The sequence below is a fragment of the Quercus lobata genome, chromosome 2 (genome assembly GCF_001633185.2).
Source record: "Quercus lobata isolate SW786 chromosome 2, ValleyOak3.0 Primary Assembly, whole genome shotgun sequence".
NCBI lineage: Eukaryota > Viridiplantae > Streptophyta > Magnoliopsida > Fagales > Fagaceae > Quercus > Quercus lobata.
The window spans coordinates 91,565,374-91,590,838 of record NC_044905.1 but is presented as its reverse complement, the minus strand read 5'-3'; the positions used below and the strand labels follow the sequence as shown (position 1 = coordinate 91,590,838).

The following is a 25,465-nucleotide window of genomic DNA, read 5'->3' as shown; positions in this document are numbered from 1 at the left end:
CCATAGATACGTTCAACATCAACCTCGACGTCCATACACTTCGCGAACCTTCCTTTGATTCGCGGCCTCGTCTCTGCATAGGCTTTTCGCGAAGCGTATCGGATCGTCTTCTCGAACTTTCGGTTCTTCCTCTTCTCTCTGTACCTCAAAACCCTCGCTTCCCGATCCACTGCCGAGATCTGAACTACTCGTTTGGCGGAGGCGTGGATCAACGGCTAGGGGCTTGGGTCGGCTAAGGTCGGTGACGTTGAGGCCGGCGGAGGCGTGGGTCGGAGACGTTGAGACAGAGAGGTGAGAGTGACTGAGAGAGAGAACGTCTTTTAATTATTTTAATTACCGGCAGAATAAAATTTTTATTTTTTTTTTGCTCTCAGCTACAGTGCACATCTATCTATAGATGTGCACTGTAGCAAGTCATCTAAAAAAAATAAGTATAGCTCCACTGCTGGAGCAAGTTTTTTGTGTGTGAGGAGCTAAAATATACCAATATGACTTTTTAGCACCACTGCTGTGAGTGCTCTAAGAACAACAAAGTTTACTATTTCCTTTATACTATGTCATTTTTTGCAAGATGGAGTGAAGGATACAAAAGACAAAAAATTTAAAAGCTAGATGGTTGGCTGCAGATTTTATAAATAAATAAATAAATAAATAAATAAAAGCCTGAATGCTGATAATTAGATGGTAGATGCAGGGTCGTATAAGATAGCTTGTACAGTTTTGGGTCTCTTTATAGGCTTCAGAAACTTATAATTAGTTAGATTTCCAGTTTGCAATTTCCCCTTTTGCTTCCTTGGAAGCCTTGAGGTTTTCTTCTGTAAGTTCTATAAAACTATCACACTAACCTTTCCAATAAAATTCATATTGAGTACAACCAAGAAAATAAAAAGGAAACAAAAAAGAAGAAGATGAAAGCTGAAAAAATGGACCTATGAAAGGTTTCTGTTTATAAATTATTAAATATTAAATGTCAAATCACTTATGTGAAGGAAGATTCTACACTAAACTGGAAAACATTGGAAAATGTACACCAATAATAGTAATGGCATTAACCATGAAGCGTGAGATGACTAAAGAATTTCGACATATGAAAACCTCAAACCTCCAAATTTACAGCAGAGTCTGGCCTCAAACGATTTAGCCGAACAGTACCGAGAATGTACTCAGGCAACTCTGCCTCTTCTTTTGCCTGCGAACAAAGAGCTGTCAATATCTAGTTGTGTATGACATGCATGTATGCTTAGTTAATTATGAAGAAATCTAGCTTTGGTGCATCAATACATTATGTCAACTGATAAAGAGCTCCATACTATTTTTTGTAATTGGTAATTTCCACTCACATCTTGTGGTTCCTAAACTCAACCTCAACCTTCACCCCATGCTTAAACATGGAGGATTTTGAAAATTATGCACCTAGTTGCTATTGCCAACATTATAATGTGATGCAGCAATAGACGCAAAATGTATTTATGACAAAGTAAGACCAAAGAATGATTAACTAACCTTTGTTTCAATCAGACACCTAAATTAAGTACGCAGTACATATCTTAACAGCACAAGAACATTTATGATATATTGAAATCACAAAATGCAGACCTCTATTGAAATTACAAGATGAAATCTATTAAATGATTAAAACCCATTCACAATCTCAAACACGCAGCACAAGAAGAGAAAACGTTTATACAAAGGGGAGAATACAATTTTTTTTGCAAATATTAGCTGCACAAAGGGACAAGCTGTTGGAAAGTATGACTCACTTTCCACATATTGAAGATGAAATCAAGGAATTGATTGCCTGGATTAAATCACGGGATTGGCACAATCAATTATCTTGATATGAAATTCAAATTCAAAATATGCTTGCACTAAATTGATAGTTGACCTATTTTCAAATTTTGTTAATCCCAATATAAATATAGGTTCCAATGTGCTGTGTTATCAATCAAGAGATTGAAAAATGTAGCCATTTGGCTTTTGATGTTGTAGATGTAGGTCTTAGTGACTGAACCATTTTAATCCGTTCCATACTTCAATTTTGTTTGTTTCTCTTTATTTTCCATAGTATTTCAAATTTTGACAAACCTCTATCAAAATGGCAAGGTCGACAACTATGCTTGTGACATATCCAAGAACAAGGCCGATGACACTCCTTGCTACAGAGGATGATCCAATATCCACATCAATCTGCATGATAGGAATTTATAGTCATTTGTAAATTTAAGAGGCATAAACAGCAACCAGCAGAACAAGCACAGTGTGTGTAAAAGCTTGCATTCCAACCAACATTCAAATTTGGAGTCAAACTTAACATGATGTACATTGCTTGCCCTAATTTATATGATGTTATTAGAATATCATTAAAAGGTGTCTGCAAGTGTGTGGCTAGTTATTCACAAAATAAAATTTAAAAGAGTACTTGTTAGAGACTGCTAGAGGGGGGACAAAGTGGAATAATCTTGAGATAGTCACACCAGATCTTGGGTTTCACACCCAACATCAAAATTGAGCAAGACATCAGATATCACCATAACCTGATTGTCCAAGTATTCTCAAAACAGAACTATCTTAAAAAAAAAGCTTGCAATTTGGATATATTGCAATATCCTGAATTTTCAGATCAATTTGAAAAATACCATGTTTTAAGCTCTAGATCTTATATTGAATAGAGAATATGCACTTCTGATAGCATCAAGCAACAACAACAACAACAACAGAGAGAGAGAGAGAGAGAGAGAGTAAATGTGTTAGTGGCCAGAAGAAGGCAGGCCCTGTTGAAATGTATACGATAGTACTCAACCTGTTCTTTCACACAGTTTGGCAATATTAAATAAACATGTATACTGGTTTCAATCATTTCATAGTACTTGACATCCCATTAACACATACACCCTGCATAAATATATTAGCGATAATCAGCATGCCTAACACAAAGACAGGATAAAATAAGAATACTTGGGTAGTGTTACCTCCAAAAAGTTGTCTTGTCTGAAGTATTTGCAGGTTACAGCTTTCCCCAATAAGCAAGCTTTTGTTCCAACTGCACGCTTGACCATCCAATACCCCTGTACAACTCAAGAAAACATTAAGGCAAAACTGATATAAGCCACTAAGATTCAATAGAAGCTTTATACTTAGCATTCCATACCTCAACAATACTAGGAATTAGTTTAAATCTGGCATCCCGAAACATGTCACTTCCATCCACAAACTTAGCCAGCAAAGAACTTTTATTTAGTGGTCTGTCTGCAGCATAGTAAAGGACCAAACTGTAGTTTGGTTTAGCAGGGACCTGGAACAGAGAAATCAAGATACATTATCCTACTTTAAAGATTGAACTGGGACTTACAGCACCAATGAAGATCATGTGCCACAATAAGATTTATATCACTAGATATCAGAGGTTTGGTCATGTTCAAAGGAGAGAGACTAATGCACTGGTAGGAAAGAGTGAGTTGATCCAAGTTAAGGGAGCAAAAAAAGGTAGGGGAAGACCAAAAATAATGTTAGTTTAAGTAATAAAAAGGACATGTCAATTAAAGAAGTAATGGAGAGTATTACTTCAGATAGAATAAAATGGAGGAAAAGAATACATGTGGCTGACCCTAGTTAATCTGTTAAGGATCCATAGCTGACCCCAAAATTTTGGGACTTAGGCAGTTAGGCTTTGTTATTGTTGTTATGGTAGATGTCATTCCTAAGCAAAAACATTGAGAGGAAGACTAGCTGAGAAAGCCCATCTCAAATTTATCTCTTCTTTGTTCTCTAAACCTAATTGAGCAAATATCAACAACTAACATGTTTACATCAATCATTCTGCTTTTGAAAAATTAGTTCAATGTTCCAATGAATCTTCTGTTGTATTCTACATTCAGGCCCATATTTATTCCCCATCACCACCTAAAACAATTTCAGGAAATTCTTCTGATAAGTTCCCCATACATTGTAGAAGCTCAGATTGTATTTTGTAGAAAAAGTACTCTGGTGTGAAAATTATAACAGAAAAACTACAATCAATCTTTACTGCTTCATACAACTAGAGTATGCAAAGATCGGTAGTTTTTAGTATTGCATTGGTATTATGTGTGAAAGGAAAAAAGGAGACTCGAAGGCATTCATTCGCATACCTGGAGGTTAATGACAAGGATGAATGGAAGCTTCTTCCCAACTCCTGACTAGAATTGAAAAAAGGAAAAGTTAGACACACAAGATTTAACAGATTAAGAATCAAGAATAACAAGCTCAAATACTCCAAAATATGTCCTGAAGTCTAAAAGAAACATCTTTTATCCCCAATTTTCCAATCATTTTGAGTTTTGCTAGATCCACACAAAAGATATAATTGCTATATACAATTTGGAAAAATAAATAAAAAAACAAAAAATAAACACTTCGAATATGAGAATATTCCAACAATTCTACTGTAACATATATAAAAGTATGTAGGTTTCATATGCAAAAGATATTATTTACTAATGGCACCAAGTCAGATATGAACAGCCTTGGAGCTGGCCACAACTGTTGGCATAGTCTGAACTATCTTTTACACAAGATTGACTGAGAGTATATGGAACTCTAAAACCATAACAGAAATAAAAAAGCAAAGGAAGGTATGTGTGTATCCTTCCATTAATCAACTTTCAATAGATGGAAATGGTAAAAAGGAAGTCTCAGGAATATAATCAACTAGAAGACAATAGTTTTCTGTCTTTTTTTCTTTCCTCTTTTTGAACTTTTTGACTACTTTGTGCTTTTCATGAATATTGTAGTGTCTTTAGTAAACTTTTTCTTACCTATCAAAAAAAAAAAAATACAAGAAGACAATAAAACTGGGGAAGTAAAAAGAAGCAATTGAAACTTTCCAAGTGGTGTCCTTTGTTAGCCTACTATTTATTATTTATTTGTAATATCCAGTTAAGAGAGTGAATAATACAGGCTTAAATCAAGTGGGGGCTTGTACTGCCTCTTCATTTGTTAAAAGATACTAAGCACATTAAAATAATAGGACATGAATTTAAACTATGCAACCCGCATAAAGGCCCACGAGAGCTTTTGGGAAGCAAGAAAACATTTTTGGCCCATCACACCAAATAATAACTTAAAATTTAATGTAGCTATGTCTTTTCTTGAAACTGGCCATAATTTAGGAAACAAATACTCCTTCAATGTAAATAAATGCAAAAGGGTGACTTGTGTTAGTTGCACTATCCACAACATTTATTTATTGGTAAGTTACACGCTCACTAAGTGGGTTTTGAACCCATGAGTCATGACCTCACCCTCAACCTTACCCTTGCAAGATGAGGAAGTGCCATTTGAACTAGAGATCACTAGCTTGCACTATGCACAACATGAAACACTGAAACGTTTCCAACTTCTTTTTTCTTTTCTTTTTTTTCCCAGATAATTTAGGGAACCTTTCTAAAGCATAGCCCTTTAGACTTGCCTATAGCTAGTAAAACCTATAGGCAACTGACCTCACCGACCAAAACTAGTCAATTGGTAATCTAGGGACAGTCACCCTTGACGGGCTAAGCAATTTATGCTCAAAAAAGAAACCAAAGACCAGGCTGGCTAAAAGAGGATTAATGATTGCCCTCCACAAACAAACCATGAAGACTAGGAACAAAAGTTTCATATAATTTCAAGAAGCATTTTAGAGCCCGGACTGAATGGATGATGAAGAGGTGCTGGGAATGGAAATTTGGTGGGCTGCCCACAAGGCCAAACTATAAGGGATTCAGTTGATTGAAATTGAAAGTGACACTAAGCTTTTGATGGATCCTTCTACTGAATTATAATCATTGACCAAGCTGTACTAGTCTAAAAAAAGAAACAAAAGACCAAGCTAGGAAATAGCCTCCTAAATAGAGGATATTAAGTAATTGACCAGCAGCTTTGATAAGTGCTCTTTCAAGTGGATTCCTAGAGCAGCAAATGCAGCAGCACATGTGTAAGCCAAATGGGCCTTGCACTATTTCTAAGTCTTTTCTGGATGCTTTCAAGTTAGATGGCTGCTCTATCTTGTATATTATGTTGCAATGAATTTTCAGTTTACCTAAAATATAAGGATCTAACTTCATATAGCTATGGGTGGTTAAAGGAAAAAAAAGAGTAAGCTTAAGTTTTGCCATTTGTGTCACAGAGTTAGCCATCGAAATAATATGAAAAGCAAATGATACGATAACCATATTTCTACCTGAACAAGAGACCTGGGATGCAATGCAATCCTATCTATGGATTTGTCCACTTTGAACCAATCAACTGCAATGAGCTTGAGAAGGGGATCTCCTCCCATTACCTGAAAGAGTTTATCAATTAACTAAAAATTGACAGATCTGTATATAACTTACAGAAGCAGGTCAGACATCATTTTTGCCAAAATAAAAAGTAAAATGCTTGTTTAGCTTTCAAAGTGGCAACATATTTAACTATTTACCACTATATTTATCACAGTTTACAAAGGAACATATAGCCAGAAAACACTAACAATAAATAAATTGTACAACAGAATACAGAGAACTACTGATATCAAACAGGATTCAAAATATTGGAATCACGTTCAATTCTCGAAGTAGAATGCAACTCCACTCTAAATAATCCAATCCCTGAACTGAATAAATATATTCCACTCTTCCTGGAAAATCAGGCAACTAGCTTATATGCTTTGTTCATAGATATCCATGCTTCATATGCATTGTTTTCTTAACACCTCCAGAAGATGCCTTCATATCACGAGTACCAGATAGAACCCAAAACAATCTGGAATGCCAATGAAAAAAAAAACTAACATAGACCCTTAAAGTCAAACATGATTGCTAATAAGGTCAAGAGCTTGACTGCTGAGATCGAATTTCAACTCACAGCACAGAAAATCTGTGAACTTTAGTTGATACTATTAAGTACAAAGGCTGTCCAAGGGAATGGTCTGTTGCAAATCAGTCTGTGATTCAGAAAGTGGCCTTCATTCATAGATAAATTATTCATGAAGTTATATTTTTGAAAGAACTAAACCTAATGCTCTAGTACAGAGAAAGAACAACTCCAAATGGGCAAGGGTTAGGTGAGCAGCTTTATATGGAGAGCAGAGCAACTTCTGTCTATATCTTAATGTGCCATAACAAACTACAGAACACAGTTAGACAAATGGACTAAAACATGGTTGCTGAAACATGAACAAATAACTCAAAAGAAGAGCAAAACCCACCTTAGAATTATCTTTTAGGTAAGTTTTTCCTCTGATCATAAATCCCGTACCACTTGGAGAAGCCCAACAGTTTGTGTCTGCGCCATCCTTTGCTTTGTGCAAGGAACCATGACACTGGGTTGGATCAATGCTGATAGGAGTTACAGTACGGTCTAGTTCCTTATTTGCATCTGGAGCTGCATTGAGAATAATAAGTACTTTAGTCTTGAATTCTTTGCAATGGAAGGGGAAACAGAAATGAGAAATTAACTGCTTTTGGTTTTTAAGCTATTTGCTACTAACACAAACAATATTAATACACAAGATTTTCTTCATTACTAACTTCATTTCCTAAGGCATTTGTCCTCAAAGGATATAAAATAGTTCACAATGTGAGTAGAAATTCACAAATATGACAAACAAACAAGGAGCATCGTATCAGAATAATCAATGGCATTTAACCATAATATCCCTTAGATGAATTAGAACACCAATCTTCTCTGTTATAAATGAAAAAGGTAACATGGAAAAAATAAGCAATGCTTTCGCTTAGTCAGTCTCATCTAGGACTACATGGGAATATTGGACTTTAGCATTCTGCTGTAATAAGCATATTTTGAGGTAAGAACCTTGTTATGGGTATAAAGCTAGTGGCAAAAGACTAAACTCATTGTATACCTATATATATCAATAATATGGTATATGTTAGGGTTAAGTGAACTAACCCGATACATATGTTTTCTCCAAAACAAACCTAATTGGTAATTAACATTAATGTGAGAACAATAAAAAACAAATGTATAGATATTTTCTATATACGACTATTGATGACAATATGCAGAGTAGCATAACTGGTTGGTGCCCCCTTTTCAGGTACAATTATTTGTAAAGTGGACCTGAAGTTCGCTTCAAAGCTAAGCCTGTGATGGCCCATGAGACATTCTTCAGCTTCACTTTTGATCCCTGGCAAGTTTCAATGGAGATATTACATTCTGGAATCTGAAAATGAGAGCTTCTATATGCACCAGTTACATTCAATCAGACCCCAAATGTAATCTATTTCTGATCTAAAAGAGGCAGAAAAGGGAAAACCTTATTGTCATGTTCATCACTGTCGCTTTCTTCATCTTCTGAGGATGATGATGAGTCAGCAGCAATGGCATCATAAAACTCATCCTGCACTTCTGCATCCTCATATTCACCACTGGGCACAGAAACATCAGAGATTTTTGAATGGAAAACTGTGGTGGCAGATTCCAAACTGAGAGCTGGATTTGCTCCAATATATTCTCTTAGACCTGACCATCCATTAGCAAAAAATAAAAAAATAACTACCATTGCAACAAACATCTCATCGACAAATTGTGCAATAAAGCTTCATAGGTTCATTATGATTGTTGAGCTATGTTGTTCTCAGTATTGCTTAACAATAAATAGACTTAATAAGAAGACTAATATCTTCATCATACCCTCTAATTATTTTATATAAATAAATAAACAAAGAGAGAGACTTTGGTCTACAGGTTGTATATGAAAGATACCAAAAAAAAAAAAAAAAAAATCCTTGTTTTTTATCAGTAAATAATCCAAAAATCCTGAATATTCAATATACTACTCCCATCTAATTTGGACAAATCTGGACTTAATTCTGTCAAAAGAAAGCTCCTGCCACTCAAATGTCCATCCATCTCTTTAATGCCATATTTTCAACGTGACAGATGTTGGAACCATATTCCAGATTGTTTTTAACATTTTGTAAAAAGCAGGTTTCCTACACCCATATTGAAGCAAAGAAAACACTAACTTAGGCATAATCCATCTGACACCAAATACCACAAAGATGAAGGCCAACAACTCCTTTGCAACTGAGCAATGAAGCAACAAAGATTGACTGGTTCGTCATTTCTCTTAGACATCCGACACCAATCCACAATAATTCTCTTCCACTTTATTAGATTATATACAATTGCCTTCCAAGGGAACATTTGACACAAACCCCTCTCATGGCTTCATAGAACAAATGAACAATAAAAATACAATTGCTACTCAACTTCCACCTATCAAAAAAAAAAATTTGCTACTCAACTTCCATACTTTTTATCGGCCTCTCCAATACAAATCCTAATTGAATAAAGCCTCTTCATCTGGAAACATTTTAATATTGGCTGTCATGATTTTATTGGGTTTATGGATAGCTGATACCAATAATACCCAATATTGATGGGTGATACCGATATAAACCTATAACAGTTGATATTAGCGACATAATGGCCAATGCCATCTATTGCCTGCCAATACTAGCTGTTATCCAATAACCTAAGGCAGAACCAACCAAATATAGGTTCGGCACAATTCCATAGCCATGAAACTTGTAACCCCTTATATAATTCCCATACGCCCAATTCTGCAAAATTGTTATTGATACCTTCCAAGTCCATTACTACATTGTAATACATAGTGCAGAATTAAACTCAACCATACTATTTAAGTATAAAAATGGATTCAGTTTCAGTGCTTGAAATAAGTAATCCAAAAATAACTGACATCAACACAATGGATACCCATGCTTAGATTAGCAACCCAAAAGTATATGTGATTCACATTTCTCTTCCTTTGCTATGGGATTTATTCCCCATGACAATTTGAACTGTTCTCAAATCATTCTACCAATGTGGCAAAAAGTTCTTCAGCATCTTGTCTTCCAGCTTAGTCAAAGATAAAGTAGTCTGCAAATGCTACACAAATCAAGTGTGCATGTTTGTAAACCCATGTTGGAAGTATTGCTAATGTGATTTAAAACTATTTGAGATCATGGCAATGATCTTTTCAAGGTCAACCAGATTCTAAACCATTTAGATTGGATTAATGTTGGTGCCACATAAAATGGCACAACTTGTGCCACAATTCACCCACATGGCGAGTTGTGAGTGGTAGAGGTGTGTCCCCAGATGGACCCACCATCACACCTCTACCACTCACAACTCACCACGTGGGCGTGTTGTGGCACAAGTTGTGTCATTTTGTGGGGCACTAGCATTACTCTTTGGATTGTAAGTTGGATATAAGAAGAAATATTAGATAATCACACCTGCCACTTGGCACAATAGCGCGTAAGGAATACTGTTTTCAAACTTTGAGCAGTGGCTTTTCGTCCATCTACACCAGCCTGAAGAATCTATCTCGAACATTTGAGTCACAAGACATCTTGGAGCATTTGAAGCAATGGGTGTGTTTAAACTTCTGATCTCCCAGGTAGATGCTACAGTGTAAAACAAAGGAAAAAAGAAAGAAAGAAGGGAAAACAAGTTAATAAAGGTGACTATATTTGATTGCTAAGTTACACAAGCAACCAATGGGACTTGAACCCATGAACTTACCCTCCCCCTAGAAATTATAAAGGGAGGAGGTGCTAGTTGAGCTAAAGCTCATTGACTTCTCTGTTAGACTTGATACTCAATATCCACTAATGAACAAGAAATGAAATAATAAAAGAGTTCTCAATTGGACATAAACAGTTACAATCAAAATTCATAAAACAAGCTTGCTAGAGTTGAAAGACAAATAGTAAGCATATAAATTCTTAGAGAAATCCATGAAAAAACACAAAAGGGGCATAACCCAGGTACAGGGTATTATACAAGAAAAAAAGAAGAAAAAAGAGAGAGGCAATAAAAAAAAATGATAAATTTAATTGAACAGAAATCTCAGAAACTTATCTTCTGCTAGTGTAGAAAATTAAAACAGGACCATTGGAGTTTTTTGAAAAATTATGAAAGCAGGAAATTGAAATATGAGAACCTATAAAACATGATTAGATCCATGGGTTTGCTTTCAAAAATTTAACAAATGACCACGTACCACAGATGAAAGTATACTTTTTTACGATACAAAGATGTTAACATATAAGGAAAAAAAAAAAAATCCTGGAAAATTTTCAAGATTTCATCTTCTATATGAACAAATAAAATTTACTGAGAGACTATTAAGGGTTTATTTTTTCAGCTTAAAATGCTAGCTTATTTTCACCGTTAACTTATATGCAGCTTTAAAAGCTTCACTTTTTCCAAGTACAACTGTACTTTGACGCAAAAAAAAAAAAAAGCAGCCAATGAAAAATAAGCTCATTCAAGCACACTTGAAATCATTCTGAATACAGAAATGAGCTAGTTAGAGAAAACAGATTCCACCACTAATCCTACCACTTTTTTTATTATTTTTAAATACCAACGACAAATTTTGACTCTTAAGTTTATGTGAAGGAGAGTGAATATAATGTCATTGAGCTTTAGCTCAAATGCCACCTCCCTTCCTTGTAAGAGTAGAGTGGAGGGTAAGGTTTGGGTTCAAGATCCACCAAGCGTGTGTGTGTGTAACTTGCCAATAAAAAAGGGGGAACAAATTTATCTTTATTATTAAATAACAGTAAAAAGGTTTCAGTTACATCTGGTCATTGGTCTGGGTTTGAAGAAGAGAGAGAGAGACAACAGAAACATAGAGGCCTACAAAAACGGAAAAAGAAAGTTGATTTCATATTTCTATGACATCAGTCTGAGCAGACTCGGTGGTTGGATCATCAAATGATAAACTCTTAATTTTACAACAAACATCTGCTCCTTTTTTTCCCATGAAGCCTTAAAACAGTCCATGGTGTGCTAGATGGATCCTCATGCATTCACAACATGCATCCAACTTCCAACTCTAAAGCAGAATTATCTACTACACAGTTAAATCATAGGACTGATTATAAAAGCAACAACCTAATTGAATCCTTCTATTAGCTGGAAGCAAAAGTAGGTGAAAATTTTCAGAATGTCATCTTTACATCAAATAAATAATGTACCCCTGTAACTGACTAATTTGTTAAAAAATAGAAATTAAAATTAAGTGGCAGTACATATTGAGCCTGGGAAAAGAAACAGACAAGTCAATTTTGCAATTTAAAGCAATGTAGACATTATATATGATTTTCAATGATTCAACAAAATCTCTTACGGTTGATTTTTGTACGTCGATAACCAGATCTTGGAGGCTTCTTTTTATGTACAGCTGGACGCTGCAAGATTGCTGCATGAAAATATGCATTTCATATGTCAGCCAAATACAAAGGCAAACAGCATGATTTCTCATATTAGAATACAGCAAAAAAAGTCATGTCACCACAGGCAATTCAAGTTAAGAAATTTCACTTGCTCTCAGTTGAATGCTTCATGTAAATCATTTAACAGTAGAGCCCATTGGCTTGTTGCCATAGCAAGGAGAAATTTAAAATTCTGAAGCATTTCCATTTAGAGAGCCAAAGCATCTCTTTTAAAAAAAAAAAAAAAAAAAATTAAACATAAATTAATCCTAAAGATGATTAGTTACCATCCAATCTTCCTTTTTTCTTCATTTCCATGCATTAAAAAATTGCATGTTATTGTAAAGCAATCTCTGAGTGAAGCAGTCCAGTATCAAGGCCAACAGGATTTTTAAAGTAAGCATTAGAGATGTTTCCGATAATATGAGCTATGCAGACCATACCCACAATATTTTTGGAATCATCCTATTACATATATGGATTCTTATTTACTTACTATATGTTCCATCTTGTCCACGAAACCATTGCCTAGAGAAGACAAAATCTCTCTTAGAATGCCACCTACCATTCAATATCACGTAACAAGTAAATGTCACATAATAATAGAGAAACAAAATGAAGTAAAGAAATTAAGTGAAGCAAGTGATATTTATCAAAAAAATCCATTATGGTCTTGATTAACATTAAGCATCAAACTGGGGGGAAAAAAATAGAAAAACATGAATACACTACAAGAGTGGTAGGCTTTGAATGCCGATGACTAAGAACTACATATAAGGAAACAATGGCATGCGGAGCATCAATGGTATTGGGATAGGCAATTAGGCATTAAAGATAGAACATAGGACCTTTAACGGTGGAAAGACTGATTGAATGAAGTTGGAAGACCTTCATGGTATATAAAAAGAAGAAAATGGTGGAGTTACAGGTATGGAAAGGAGGAGGGTGGGGTGCTATCCATGGATGATCGAATGAAGAGGGAGGAATTAAAAACTGAGATAGAGAGATTAGAACAATCAGAGGATATAAATTGCAACAGAAGTTGAGAAATTTATGGTTTGTGGAAGGGGATTATAATAGGCGGTTCTTTTATCTTTTGGCTAACTGACAAAAAAATGCCAACTTAATCAATAATATTTTTTGATAATTTGATAGTTGGGGGTAAAGGGATTTGAACCCTGGATGTTTTTGTTAGAAATACCAGGAAATGCCAACCAGTTGAGCTACAAGGCTCTTGGCCCTCATCAATAATATAGAGGTTGAAGGAGTCATTCACTCAAAGGAAAACAAGCAAAGGAGGCAATGGTGGGTTTTATAAAGGGCTTTACGCTTAACAAGCCAATTAGAGACCTCTAGTGGCAAGATTGCAAAATGCCATCCATTGCAAAGAGACTAGAGGAGTATGGAAAGTCTATTGGAAAGAGAAGAAATTATCAAAGCAAGACAAGGATGGTGACAAGGTACTGGTTTAGACGAGTTCACCAATGGCATTTTTCAAATAATGTTACGGAATTCAGGAAGCTGATAACTTGCTGGATTTTCAGGAAAGTTGCAACCATTTTGAAAAATCATTGAATATTGATGTAAACAGACCTATGGATCTAAGTGCAATATTGAGAAGATAACATGCTCTTGAAAGAGTCAGTTAGTGCTAGCCCTGTCAGCCTAATAGGGAGTGTGTATGACACCATTGGGATGGTGACAAGGTACTGGTTTAGACAAGTTCACCAATGGCATTTTTCAAATAATGTTATGGAATTCAGGAAGCTGATAACTTGCTGGATTTTCAGGAAATACGCAACCATTTTGAAAAATCATTGAATACTGATGTAAGCAGACCTATGGATCTAAGTGCAATGTTGAGAAGATAACATGCTCTTGATAAGAGTCAGTTAGTGCTAGCCCTGTCAGCCTAATAGGGAGTGCGTATGACACCGTTGGGATCTACTTTTAAGGCTTGAGCAATATAGAACACAATAATTTAGACAATGAAGAGGAGGCATGCAGGATGGAAGAAACTTTATATTTCTAAAAGAAAAGGGGGGGGGGGGGGGGGGGATTGCTTTTATAAAGAGTATTTTATCTTCTGTTTCTATGCAATTTATGTCACTCTGTACTATGCCCATTCGTGTTGTCAATAGGTTAGAAAAGACGCAAAGAGATTTCTCGTGAGGGGGAATGGGGATGCAAAATATTTTATCTAAATCAGAGTAGAGAGAAGTTTGCTCACTACTCAAGGATGGTGATTGGGGGATTGGAAGCTGGGTACATTTGATCAAGATTTACTAGGGAAGTCACTATAGAGATTTGCCACTGAAAGGGAACAACTATGGAGATACGTTATCTGAATGATACAAGGAGAATCATGGGGTGTTGGACAACAGAGGTGGTTAGGAGCTTGTATGAGGTAAGTTTATGGACAGTCATCAGAAGAGGGTGGGATGTTCTTTGAAGAATCTTAAATGTACATAGGGGATGGCACATGGATCAGGTGGTATTGTTTTTTGTCTTAATGATATGTTCCCTGATTTGTTTAGATTGGCAGTAGATAAGGGTACTTCTGTTTGCTCTTATTTTAGTGGTGGATGGAGTTGGAATCCTCACTTTTCTTGACCTTTCCAAGATTGGGAGCTAGAAGCTGTGGATAGTTTCTCTGATTTCTAATACCCTTGTTTTCCACAAGGGCAAGCTGATTATTAGACTTTGTGGACATTAACCAAAAGCAGAAAGCTTGAAGTCTATTCCTACTATAATATTCTCAAAGGATCAGAAGTTTACATCCCATGGCATACATGGAGCGCTAAGGAACCTTGCAAGATCACTCTTTTCCTGCTTGGACAGCAGAGTTAGGTAAACTACTAACAATGGATAATCTTCAGAAATGTCACATTATAATTTTTTTTGATAGGTAAAGCAGAAAGAATTTAATTACTCTAATGTCACATTATTTCAAATGATATAGCTTTAGTTGATGAAACCAGAAGTGGAGTTAAAGAAAAGTTAGAAATTTGGTGAGACACTATAGAATCTAAAGGCATCAATTAAGAGAATGTAAGTTTAGTAAAAGTAGAAACATAGATGAAGGGGCAGTAAGACTCTATGGTCAAGAGATACTAAAGAGCAAGAACTTTTGATATCTTGGATTATTAATTCATAAAGATGGAGAGATTGAAGAGGATGTGAATCATGGGATAAGAGCAAGGTGGATGAAGCGAAGAAGAACATTAGGAGTATTGTGTGATCGTAGAATACCTATTAAGTTAAAGGAAAATTTTATAAGACCTGTTATGCTCTGTGGTACTGAATATTGAGCTGTTAAGAAGCAACATATTCATAAAATGAATGTAGCTTAAATGAGAAGATGAATAAGTGGAAATACACAAAAAGATAGGATTTGAAATGAGGAAATACACTTAAAGATAGGGGTGACCTCTATTGATGAAAAGACAGGAAAAGTCATTTGAGATTGTCTAATCATGTTTAGAGGAGAGCAATTAATGCATCGACAAAAACTAGTGAGTTTATTCAAGTTGAAGTAATGAACAAAGGTAGAGAAAGACCTAAAATAACATCAGTAGAAGTGGTAAAAGATGACATATCCATTAAGGAAGTAACATAGTGTATGACTTCGAATAAAATAGAAAGGAGGAAAAGAATACATGTGACTAACTCGGACTAATCTATTAAGAATCCATGGCTGATCCCAAAAAATTTGGCACTATGTCATTGTTGTTGACGTGGTTATTTTACTTAGTAAAAAAATTTAAAAAAAAAAAAACATAATAGCCATCTTACAACAATACCGAGTAAGAAATTTTGGATCATATATCCCATAGACAACATCATAGTGCCCGTCAATAGAATCTATCAACTCCAAGTCACCTGTCAACATATCCCACCTGCGAAGAAAATTATTTGAGTCATTGAAGTTATATACAATGTAACCATCACCCTTGAAAACAATACAAGCAACTTACTCGTATCTTTGGTGTCGCGCAATGTTTAAGATCGCTTCAAAAACAGTATCTGCAGTTGCATCAACAACACCAACTGACTTCACAAGAACACCTTTACCGCTCTACATGGAGCAAAAATAATTAATGCACTACTTGAGGCAATACATTGATAAAACTTGTATTACTTACTTTGGTTCCAAAGAAAGAAATATAATCAAGTTTCAATCATAATCATAACTTAAATATGGAGAATATTATGCACAAAAAATCCGTGGAACTATAATTTCTACATGTTAAACATGCAGACTGAAGATTAGATTGGAAAATTAAAAACAATGATGTACTTGTTGGTAGTTCACAAATCCAGGAAAAATTTTACATAAACAGAAAGCTAAGGATATGCAATTCGTATATTATTAATTCTTTCAAAAACATAAAGAAGTTGCAAATTGTTAAATTTTAAATAATTCAAAAAATATGAAAGAGGAGACGAGGTTGGGATAATTCAAGACACAATTTTCCAGGGGAAGTGGTCAATAGACCGCAATAATTTTCGTCGTCCTCCACAAGATTGGGAACAAGAATCCTTTGATTTGTTTATGGATATGGTGTACTCTTCGACGGTACGGGGTTTGGGTCCGGATCAGGTGTGTTGGAAGCCAGCAAGGAGTAAAGGTTTTGAGGTTAGAGGATTCTATCTTTCCTTCTACCCTCCTACCATCTTATCCTTCCCTTGGAAGATGATTTGGAAATCGAAGGTTCCTCCAAGGGTAGCTTTCTTTTCATGGTCTGCTTCCTTAGGTAAGATTTTAACAACAGATAATCTTCGCAAACAACATGTGCTCATTCTTGATTGGTGCTATATGTGTAAGAATTGTGGGGAGTCAGTGGATCATCTTCTTCTTCATTGCCCCATTGCTTGTGAGTTGTGGTCGTTGGTGTTTTGTTTGTTTGGAATTCATTGGGTTATGCCTCAGAAGGTTATTGAGTTGTTTGACTCTTGGCAGGGTAAGTTTGGACGACATAGAAACATAGAGTTGTGGAGAATTGTGCCTCATTGCTTGTTATGGTGTCTTTGGCGCGAAAGGAATGCTAGAAGTTTTGAGGGTTGTGAACGCTCTATGTTAGAGATTAAGTCTTTTTTTTTACACACTCTACTCGATTGGAGTGTGGTTTTTTGTCATTTTTCTTGTTCTTCCCTTCCTGCTTTACTTGATCGTTGTAATCTTGGTTATTGATTTATGCCCCCATAGTACATTCCCAATGTACTCGGATTGGTTGTTTTTCTTTTTTTAATAAAATTTTCGTTACTTATCAAAAAAAAAAAAAATATTTTAAGCAAAAGTTTATGAAAGATAAGGGTTACAACTCAATACACATTAAATAAAACAAAATCTTCATTAAAAACTAATTCATTGAAATTTTTTTTATCTATGCATCAATATATAAATTTGAAATAATGTAACAAGCCACCATGTTGTCTTATATATGAGATAATAAATGAGAGGCATCAGTATGTCAAAGAATAACTTTCATTTATGCTTTCACAAGAAATGGGGTCTTTAAGGTGAACAAGACTTTTGAGGTTTAAAGACAATTAAGTAGCCCTTATGTACTATACATTTTCTTCAACTTATCATCTTCTAGGTTTCACTTTCAATATAAAAGAGGAATTACAGTGTATTCCAACAGTCACTGCAGTTAAAAATTATAAGTTTATAATGATGCACAAAATTGGGTCCTATCAAAGTTAATGGCAACAGAGAATTTGAGTAGAGTAGAATAGCAGCTCCACTGAAGGTGAGCATGCAAGGGGATTGTGAGAAGAAATTGCAATTTAATTACCCCATTTTTCTAAAGTTAATGAAAACCACAAGAACTTTGAGTTTAAAAAATAATGACGCTAGCTGTAAGAAAATTAGATTTGCATTACACATTTATCATACACTTCTCATTTTCTAGATCCGAACATATAGCAGCCAGAAGAAATGGCTTATCAAAACGAAAATGAAATCTTGCAGAAAGTGGTGCATCTAGTGTAATTACTGAAGCAGGAAAGTATCCCCATGTGAATCAGAGGTGATTTTTTTTTTCCTTTGTATCTGGTCTTTTTTTCTTGTTGCCTACAGTATCTGATCATATTTTTTGTCCAAATATCATAATAAATTTATTCAATTCTTTAAATGCCTCAAGCCTCTGTTTGTTTCAACTGAGAATCTTTCCAGGAGATATTGTTCCAGTAATAAAATTCAATATTTGGGAAAGAGTGTTATAATCCCTAGAAGCTAACTAAAAACACATGATATAGTTCCCCATGTTTCATAGTAAAATAACAATCTAGATAAGCACAGATTTTTTTTCAAGATCTATTTCCCAGCAGAACCAACTAAACTACAACCATTTTTAAAGTAGTATGAGAACTGACGTAATAATTCTTATCCCAAAGAAAAAAACAAAGTGATACACTAATAGATACCTGGGAGTCAGAAACATCTTCAAAGATTCTAACACCTGAGGGGAAAAAAAGTTTGAAGAAGGATATCAAAAGACCCAGCCAAAAAGACTTTTCGACCATGCAGGACAATTATTTGCACATTAAATTCAATAGATTTAGGTAAATACCTCACTTTCCCTTTCTCATTAGCCCATACACAATTTTGTTACTTTTCTTTCAACTCTAAACTAACATAATGTTGTGACATGTGCATGTGGGTGAGTGCACAACTATGTGTGTCAAATTAATATACATCTGGGTCTTAATCCGTTCTCTTTCAACATACTACAGAAGGATGTTATCTAAACTTGCATATTGTTTTCTTTTCTAGTTTGCAGAACTTGACGTTAAGAAATATATTGAACAATAAAAATAGAAATATATTTTTTACCAAATGGTCCAAATCTAACTAAAGAGGTAGTAAATTTTACCCAAAATTTCATCAAAAAATAAAAAATAGAAAATCACATGAATGTGTATACTGTATACATACATACATATATAAATAAATATATATATACACATACATATATATACACATACATATATATATATATATATATGTAATATGTGTGTTTGCGTATCAAAACATTTTCACATACTATCTTCAGCCATCACAACTTAAGCTTTAATACCCAAGATCACAATGACAGACACATTCAACAAGCCTCACCATTTCGGCAACATCAGATGAGACTTGGGATACAACTGTACCTAAACTGTAGACCCCTAGCTTGTGACTCACACACAAAGCCAACTCACAGGAAGGTCATAGAAAGATATTGATCATCATCAGTATTAAGCTAAGCAACACAATGAATGGTGACATTTGAACACATTTTTGTATTGATATCTAAAATAGAGTACAACAAGGCATGGAATCAGTTGTATACTGGATATACACTCTACAGCTGCCCTACGCACTACTCAAATGTACAAAGAATCCATAAAATTTAAAAGATTAAGAGATGAAACTAAAATGAGAGAAATTACCATTAATTGTCCGCACACATTTCCATTCATGTGCCTCAATTGCATCTCCAGTGTCCCCTTCAATGTACCCATCTGGCCTACCAGCACCCAAGTTCGACGATTGGCGCAAAAGTGTCTCTGGACCTGTAAGTAACAGAAGGAGAAAGTTTATGCATGAGTACTGGTAAGTAATGTTTCAACTCTAAGAATATTTAATATTGATATGTACAATCATGTGTTTTGAAAAACCATTTAATAATTAAACTAATCATACAAAATACTATTATTATAGAAATCTACATTGAAACAATAGTATATCACAAGGAAACTAGGTAACAATCACAATTATCAAGCATAAAAAGATCAATGTGCACCTTCATTTGACAATAAAGATAGCATAAACAATATGACATGAAGATTTGAACAGAATTAAAAACTCTAACAGCCTATGGAAACAGCTTTTTTTTTTTTTTTGGGGGGGGGGTGGGGGGGGGGGGGGATAAGTTAAATATCTTGCAAATGTAAGTTCCAAATGTCAGTCTTTGTAATTAAATTCAAACTCCTCCTTTGTGCCAGATAAGGAACCACAAAGAATTTCTTCAATATGAAAACGTGCAAAGTACATCACAAACATAATGAAATTGAACCATGCACATGCAACTTCACCTTGCCCAATTCTTATAAGCTCTTTCAACCCATGTGCATACCGCCTCATTCTAGGTCGATGTCCTTCCAAGTTGATCCTTTGACAGTATAATAAGGTTAAAGAGACATAAGACAAGAACAATTTGTGCAAGAAAATATCATATGTCAAAGAATGCAGAGGCTTGAATCAATCAGGTAAAGGACAACTATTGCCCCTGTAAGGTATGCATACATACAGCACAGATGGTATTAAAATGATGATCCAAGCATCGTTCATATATCATATAAGATAACATCAAATCCAAACCTTTATCCTAGACTACTTCACAATTATATTTCTCTTATGTTGTACCATCTGATTATGGAAACATCCCCTCATAAAGAAAAAATGGTCTCAGCTTGTTTTTCATTTTAACAGCACAATCTACCACATGGAATCAGCTGGAAGTTTCCTCTCAGTCCTCACTTAAAACAGTTCAAAGATTTTTCTGAAAATTAACTCAAGCCAATTCAAGTACTTAGGTAAACTGTATGATCAATTTAGGAAAATAAGCATACTCTGTCTCCATGTTAAGTTTGTTTCTGGTAGTACCTCCTCTTGAAATCTCATACTCAGCCTGCGAGAAACAAAGTTTCAGTAAAATGAAGACAAGAAAACTTGGCAAATTCTGCAAGAGTGATTTTCATTGTACGCTACGTTTTCAATACTTGAATAACAAAGTTTCACTTTCACATCACAAGAACCACCAGAATGTTTAGATTTTCCTCAGAAAAAGTACAACCCCTATTTGATTGCAGTTGTCATTGCTGAAGAGTCAAGACAATGCTACAAGGAAAAGCACTGCTTACATTTTTATAAGTTCACTATGTTATCCCCAACCTTCTAGCTGTTTTCTCATACCTGTTGCTTGGCCTGATCAAATGCCTCCATCCATTTTCGAGCGTCTCCAGCCGAGCTGCAAGCAATCTTGAAGGAAAAAAAAAAACCAATCAATTGCTACTCATGTCCACATAAATGAAAAAAAAAAAAAAAAAAAAAAGGAGATGCAAATATTTTTAGATTAATAAGCTGAATTGTTTTTTTGGCTTTCAATTTCTAAATGAAGTTCTCCAAAACTGAATAACATGAAACAACTTACTTCTCCCTTTTTCATCTCATCCAACCGATTGCAAAACCTTATAACATAAAAATCCTACCAAAAACAAAATTCATTAGCAGCATACACAGTCAAATAAGATGAAAATCCATATTTACCAATGGTGAAGAGGACATATAATTTTTTTTTAATCAATAAAGAAGTAAAAATTTCATTGATGGAAAGAAAAAGAGGCTGCAGTACACAGGGAGTATAGTACAGAACACTCAAACAGAGAAAAGAAAAAACAAGTCAACAAAGAAACATGCTATCAAGAAAAGACAACAAATCAGAACCACAGGCAGGGGAAAAAGAGAGAGCCTGGTTCCATGCGAATAAGTTTCTAATGAAGAGGACATAAATCTACAAGGTCCTTACTCCATGATTGACTTTTCGACGCCCTAGCTCCTCCACCATAAGTGTGGGCCCTACAACACCCCTCCTAATGGGTTTCTGCACCAAGAAAATATGAGCATAAAGTTCAAGTAAAAAAAAAAAAGTTGAAGAAGAAGATCTTACTTGTGGCAGTGGGACCAATGCTATAAATAAACAATGGCAATATTATGTCTCTATACAAAAATAGTATGATGATTTTCTCCCTCTTTCTCATGTATGACAATTTTAAGTTCATAATTGTATTCAACAACCAAGAATTATTTAATAAGGAGAGAAATCTTTTTATTAAGTGGATATTAAAAAAAAACAGACAGACAAAACAAAAACAAATGCAAAACCAGCTATTTGCAAAGGCCTGGCCAAGTCAAAAACACAGAAGCGACATCCAAAGAGAAAACTAAAGCAAGATACCTATCCAAAAAAAGAAGCAAGATGTAAATCCTAATAGAATCCTCTAAAATGAGAGTGGCTTCTTTGCAAGATAATAAGAATCATAATTATATTTGTTAAAGATGAGTAGTAAATTTCTCCTTTTCCTTTATGGTGTCAACACAGTGCAGATTGTTTAACTTGACATTATCATTGGGGTTTTTTCACAATTATTAGTTCCACACTAATACACACTACTCTATGTTAGATTAAGTTGATAAGAACTACTTTTGAGGGGGAGATTTAAGTTGTGAAACTGAAGTATTCTTTCTTAAGATCAATTTATGATTGGGGTGGCTACAAGTTTACTGGCCTCTAACTTTTAGGAGTTTTTTGAACTTCTGAATCATAGACTTTTTTTCTTTTCTTTTCTTTTTTGGAAATGTCTTTTGTATAAATCCACTATGTACTAAAGTTGAAAGCCCTATTTTGCACTTTCTTAATGAATTTTATTAATTGTCAAATAATTGTAAAAAAATTAGGGCATATATCAAGCATTAGAGATATTTGAATTTTTTTTGCAGTTAACCAACTGAATAAAAAATTAACTGCAAAAAAATTTAAGGTCAATTATAAGAGTTTTTTTTTGGAGGGGCTCTTTGCAATTTTAGAAGCTCATGAGCTGATAAAGTAGAAAAGAACAATTAGGGGAAAGAATAACTTTTAGAAGCGTGGCCCCTGTTTATGTGGTTATAAAACAAAATGACAAACCCTCATAGTCCCAAATCTCCTTTAGATTGCAGCTACTTGAAGAACAAGAGAGAGAGAGAGAAGAAGAAGAAGAAGAAAATAATGAGGAAGAGAGAAAGTGATCTATAGAAAATTTGACACAAAAAAAGGGGTTGTTAACTTGTTATATTTTGAGAAATTTTTTTGATAACATTGATAATGAGGTGATTATGCAAGGTTTTCAACATATGAAAAGTGAAAACTTCACAAGAACAATAAGGAGTTATTGGTTTGACCAGTTTGATTCAACTTATTTTCATCCTAAAAGGGAATATACTATTTTTTAAACTGTAGTTTTGCACAATAACTCTCTTAAGTTTTTCTTTTTAATTATTTGTAATTCCTTTGGATACTTTTTGCTCATCATCGTGAACATGAAGTAATTCTCTTTTTCAACAAAACTTTATTACTAACTTATCAAAAAAAAAAATTATTCAAATGCACATACAAACAATGCGTCTAAGTCTTAAGTCTTGTCTTTTATTTACTTAGAGTTTGCACTGCCACTGAGAACAACCCTTCTAATGCAGTTTAAATTGTAATCAAATAGGCACTCCAGCTCCAATTTCAACATTTCATACACATCTATGATCTATCATAGTTTGTCAACAACTAAATTCCCACACAAGCAAGTTTCCCTTAATCAAAATTCAAACATTTAAGAAAAAAAAAGTAAAGAAAGAAAAGAGGAGTACTACGTGCACCATATTTTCATAACAAATCATAAGTCGTAGGTTGTAAGTTATTATTGATTCTAATTTGAATCTACAAATTAAATTACTTTTTTGCCGACTTGTGTAAAACCCAATACCAATCTGCTACTTAAGATTAAGATTTGTTGTGAAAGTGTTATGAGAATGTTGTGTTCATAGCATTTCTCGAAAGAAAAAGCTGCATATGGGTATGAGCATAAATTACCTAACCCATCAAGGGTGAATTCCCAGGGATTAGCTGACTACTGGTTCTAGCGTATGAGTTCAGTTGCCCGTACGAGTCCAAAGACTCTTCTTTTATAAAAGTTACCTACGTTATCCCACCAAAAAAAAAAAAAAAGTAAACCAAAACAAATAAATCAAGAGCCCCACTATTCTTCACTCAACTTTGCTAAAAATTAATAAAAAAAAAAAAAAAAAATTCCCAGAAAAGAAGTTTTTAACCAAAGAAAGAGACTAAAGAATCCGAATTTCTTGTGCCCCTATATATATATATATATATAGCTACAACATATAGATACATAAAAACTATAGTATAAAAGCAACAATAAAATGATAGAGAGAGAGAGAGAGAGAGTTACAATGCCGGGACTTTGGTGAGGATCACGCTTGTACATCTCGACATACTTGCCCCGAATGAATAGAAAGCGCAGGTGACAGTACTCGCGGCCAATCGAATTGACACCCAGATGGTAAACCCACCCGTAATACTCGAATCTTCCTCTCTCTTCTCCTCCGCTCCCACTTGACCCCTCCGATCGCTCACTCCCATTCTTCAACAAGTTTAGCGGCGGCTTCTCCATCCTATGAAATCAGCTTCCCCCAGATTACCAATGAATCCAAGAAAAGCCGATTCTAGAGGAGATAATAGAAGAAGAGCTGATAATGAGAGTCCCGATGAGATATGATCGATTCTTTGAATGAGACGCTGTTGCGTTTTTCTCTGTTCTAGCAGTCTTCGTTTATGTTGTCTCGTCTTTGTTTTTTGTTTCTTACGTTTTTCAATGCCACTCAATTCTTATTGTTTATTGTTTTTAGTTTTTAGCTTTGGAGTAGTTTTTTTTTCTTGGGCGAGTGCCATTTTGAGTCCTGTACATAGCCACGTGGCTTTGTTGGTTTCAAACTCAGCTACTTCAGTTAAAATTTTTCGTTCACAAAATTAAACTCTATTGTTTTTGTTTTTGTTTTTTTTGTTTTTTTTTTTTTTTTTTTTTTAAGAAACAACTTTATTATCAGTAGCATTAGAAACAAATTGATGCCTTTACTTGACCTAATCGGAGTCATTATCTTGCGCTGAATGTAGGGGTGCTAAAATTAAACATGACATATGAACTCGACACGATATGACATGAGATTAGTAAGTTATGGATTAAGGCTTAATGTGTTCATGTCATATTCGGATAAACCCAACTGACCCATTTAATATATGGGTTGGGTTAGTGTTCAATCCATGAAACTCATTTAATTAAATGATATTTTACCAATATACCCTTCAAACCCTAGGTATATAAACTTATTAGTTGTTATGATTTATTTTCTTTGACATATTGCAATTGATTATTTGTGATATTGAGATATGTTTTAGTTTTGAATGCTTATTTGTGATATAGTTACTCATTAGTTCTAAATTTTATATTAAAAATATTTATTTATTTGTTTGTTTTTTCATTTTGATAAAATCTGATAAACAAACCGACACGACTGACTCATTTGATAAATGGGTCGTGTTAGA

At 34.5% G+C, this 25,465-nt stretch overlaps 1 protein-coding gene across 2 annotated transcripts; it reads right to left on the bottom strand.

The window, feature by feature from the left end:
- Window positions 1-909: 909 nt before the first annotated feature.
- On the bottom strand, window positions 910-24,753 carry LOC115977177 (protein ENHANCED DISEASE RESISTANCE 2). 2 transcript variants are annotated; one of them, XM_031098873.1, is made up of 22 exons: window positions 24,315-24,753; window positions 21,845-21,919; window positions 21,470-21,523; window positions 21,232-21,297; window positions 20,889-20,947; window positions 20,352-20,428; window positions 19,707-19,829; window positions 18,696-18,730; window positions 16,241-16,341; window positions 16,067-16,162; window positions 12,760-12,824; window positions 12,179-12,250; window positions 10,275-10,445; window positions 8,279-8,484; window positions 8,083-8,149; window positions 7,208-7,383; window positions 6,200-6,301; window positions 4,128-4,175; window positions 3,149-3,292; window positions 2,970-3,065; window positions 2,086-2,187; window positions 910-1,189 (listed from the first exon to the last, which is right to left on the bottom strand). In XM_031098873.1, the coding sequence occupies exons 1-22, from the start codon at window positions 24,534-24,536 to the stop codon at window positions 1,097-1,099; spliced, it is 2,250 nt and encodes a 749-aa protein (XP_030954733.1). In that variant the 5' UTR covers window positions 24,537-24,753; the 3' UTR covers window positions 910-1,096. The 2 variants fall into 2 exon arrangements, with proteins under 2 accessions (XP_030954733.1, XP_030954734.1); XM_031098874.1 differs by lacking the exon at window positions 24,315-24,753 and adding an exon at window positions 23,939-24,005.
- Between the last annotated feature and the right edge of the window lie 712 nt (window positions 24,754-25,465).

Coding starts and splice junctions, on each gene's coding strand:
- LOC115977177 (XM_031098873.1), bottom strand. CDS start 24,536: ATGGAGAAGCCGCCGCTAAACTTGTTGAAGAATGGGAGTGAGCGATCG. Junction 16,163..16,240: donor GCGCGACACCAAAGATACGA/GTAAGTTGCTTG, acceptor TTTTCTTCGCAG/GTGGGATATGTTGACAGGTG. Junction 8,485..10,274: donor GCTATTGTGCCAAGTGGCAG/GTGTGATTATCT, acceptor ATGGATGGTCAG/GTCTAAGAGAATATATTGGA.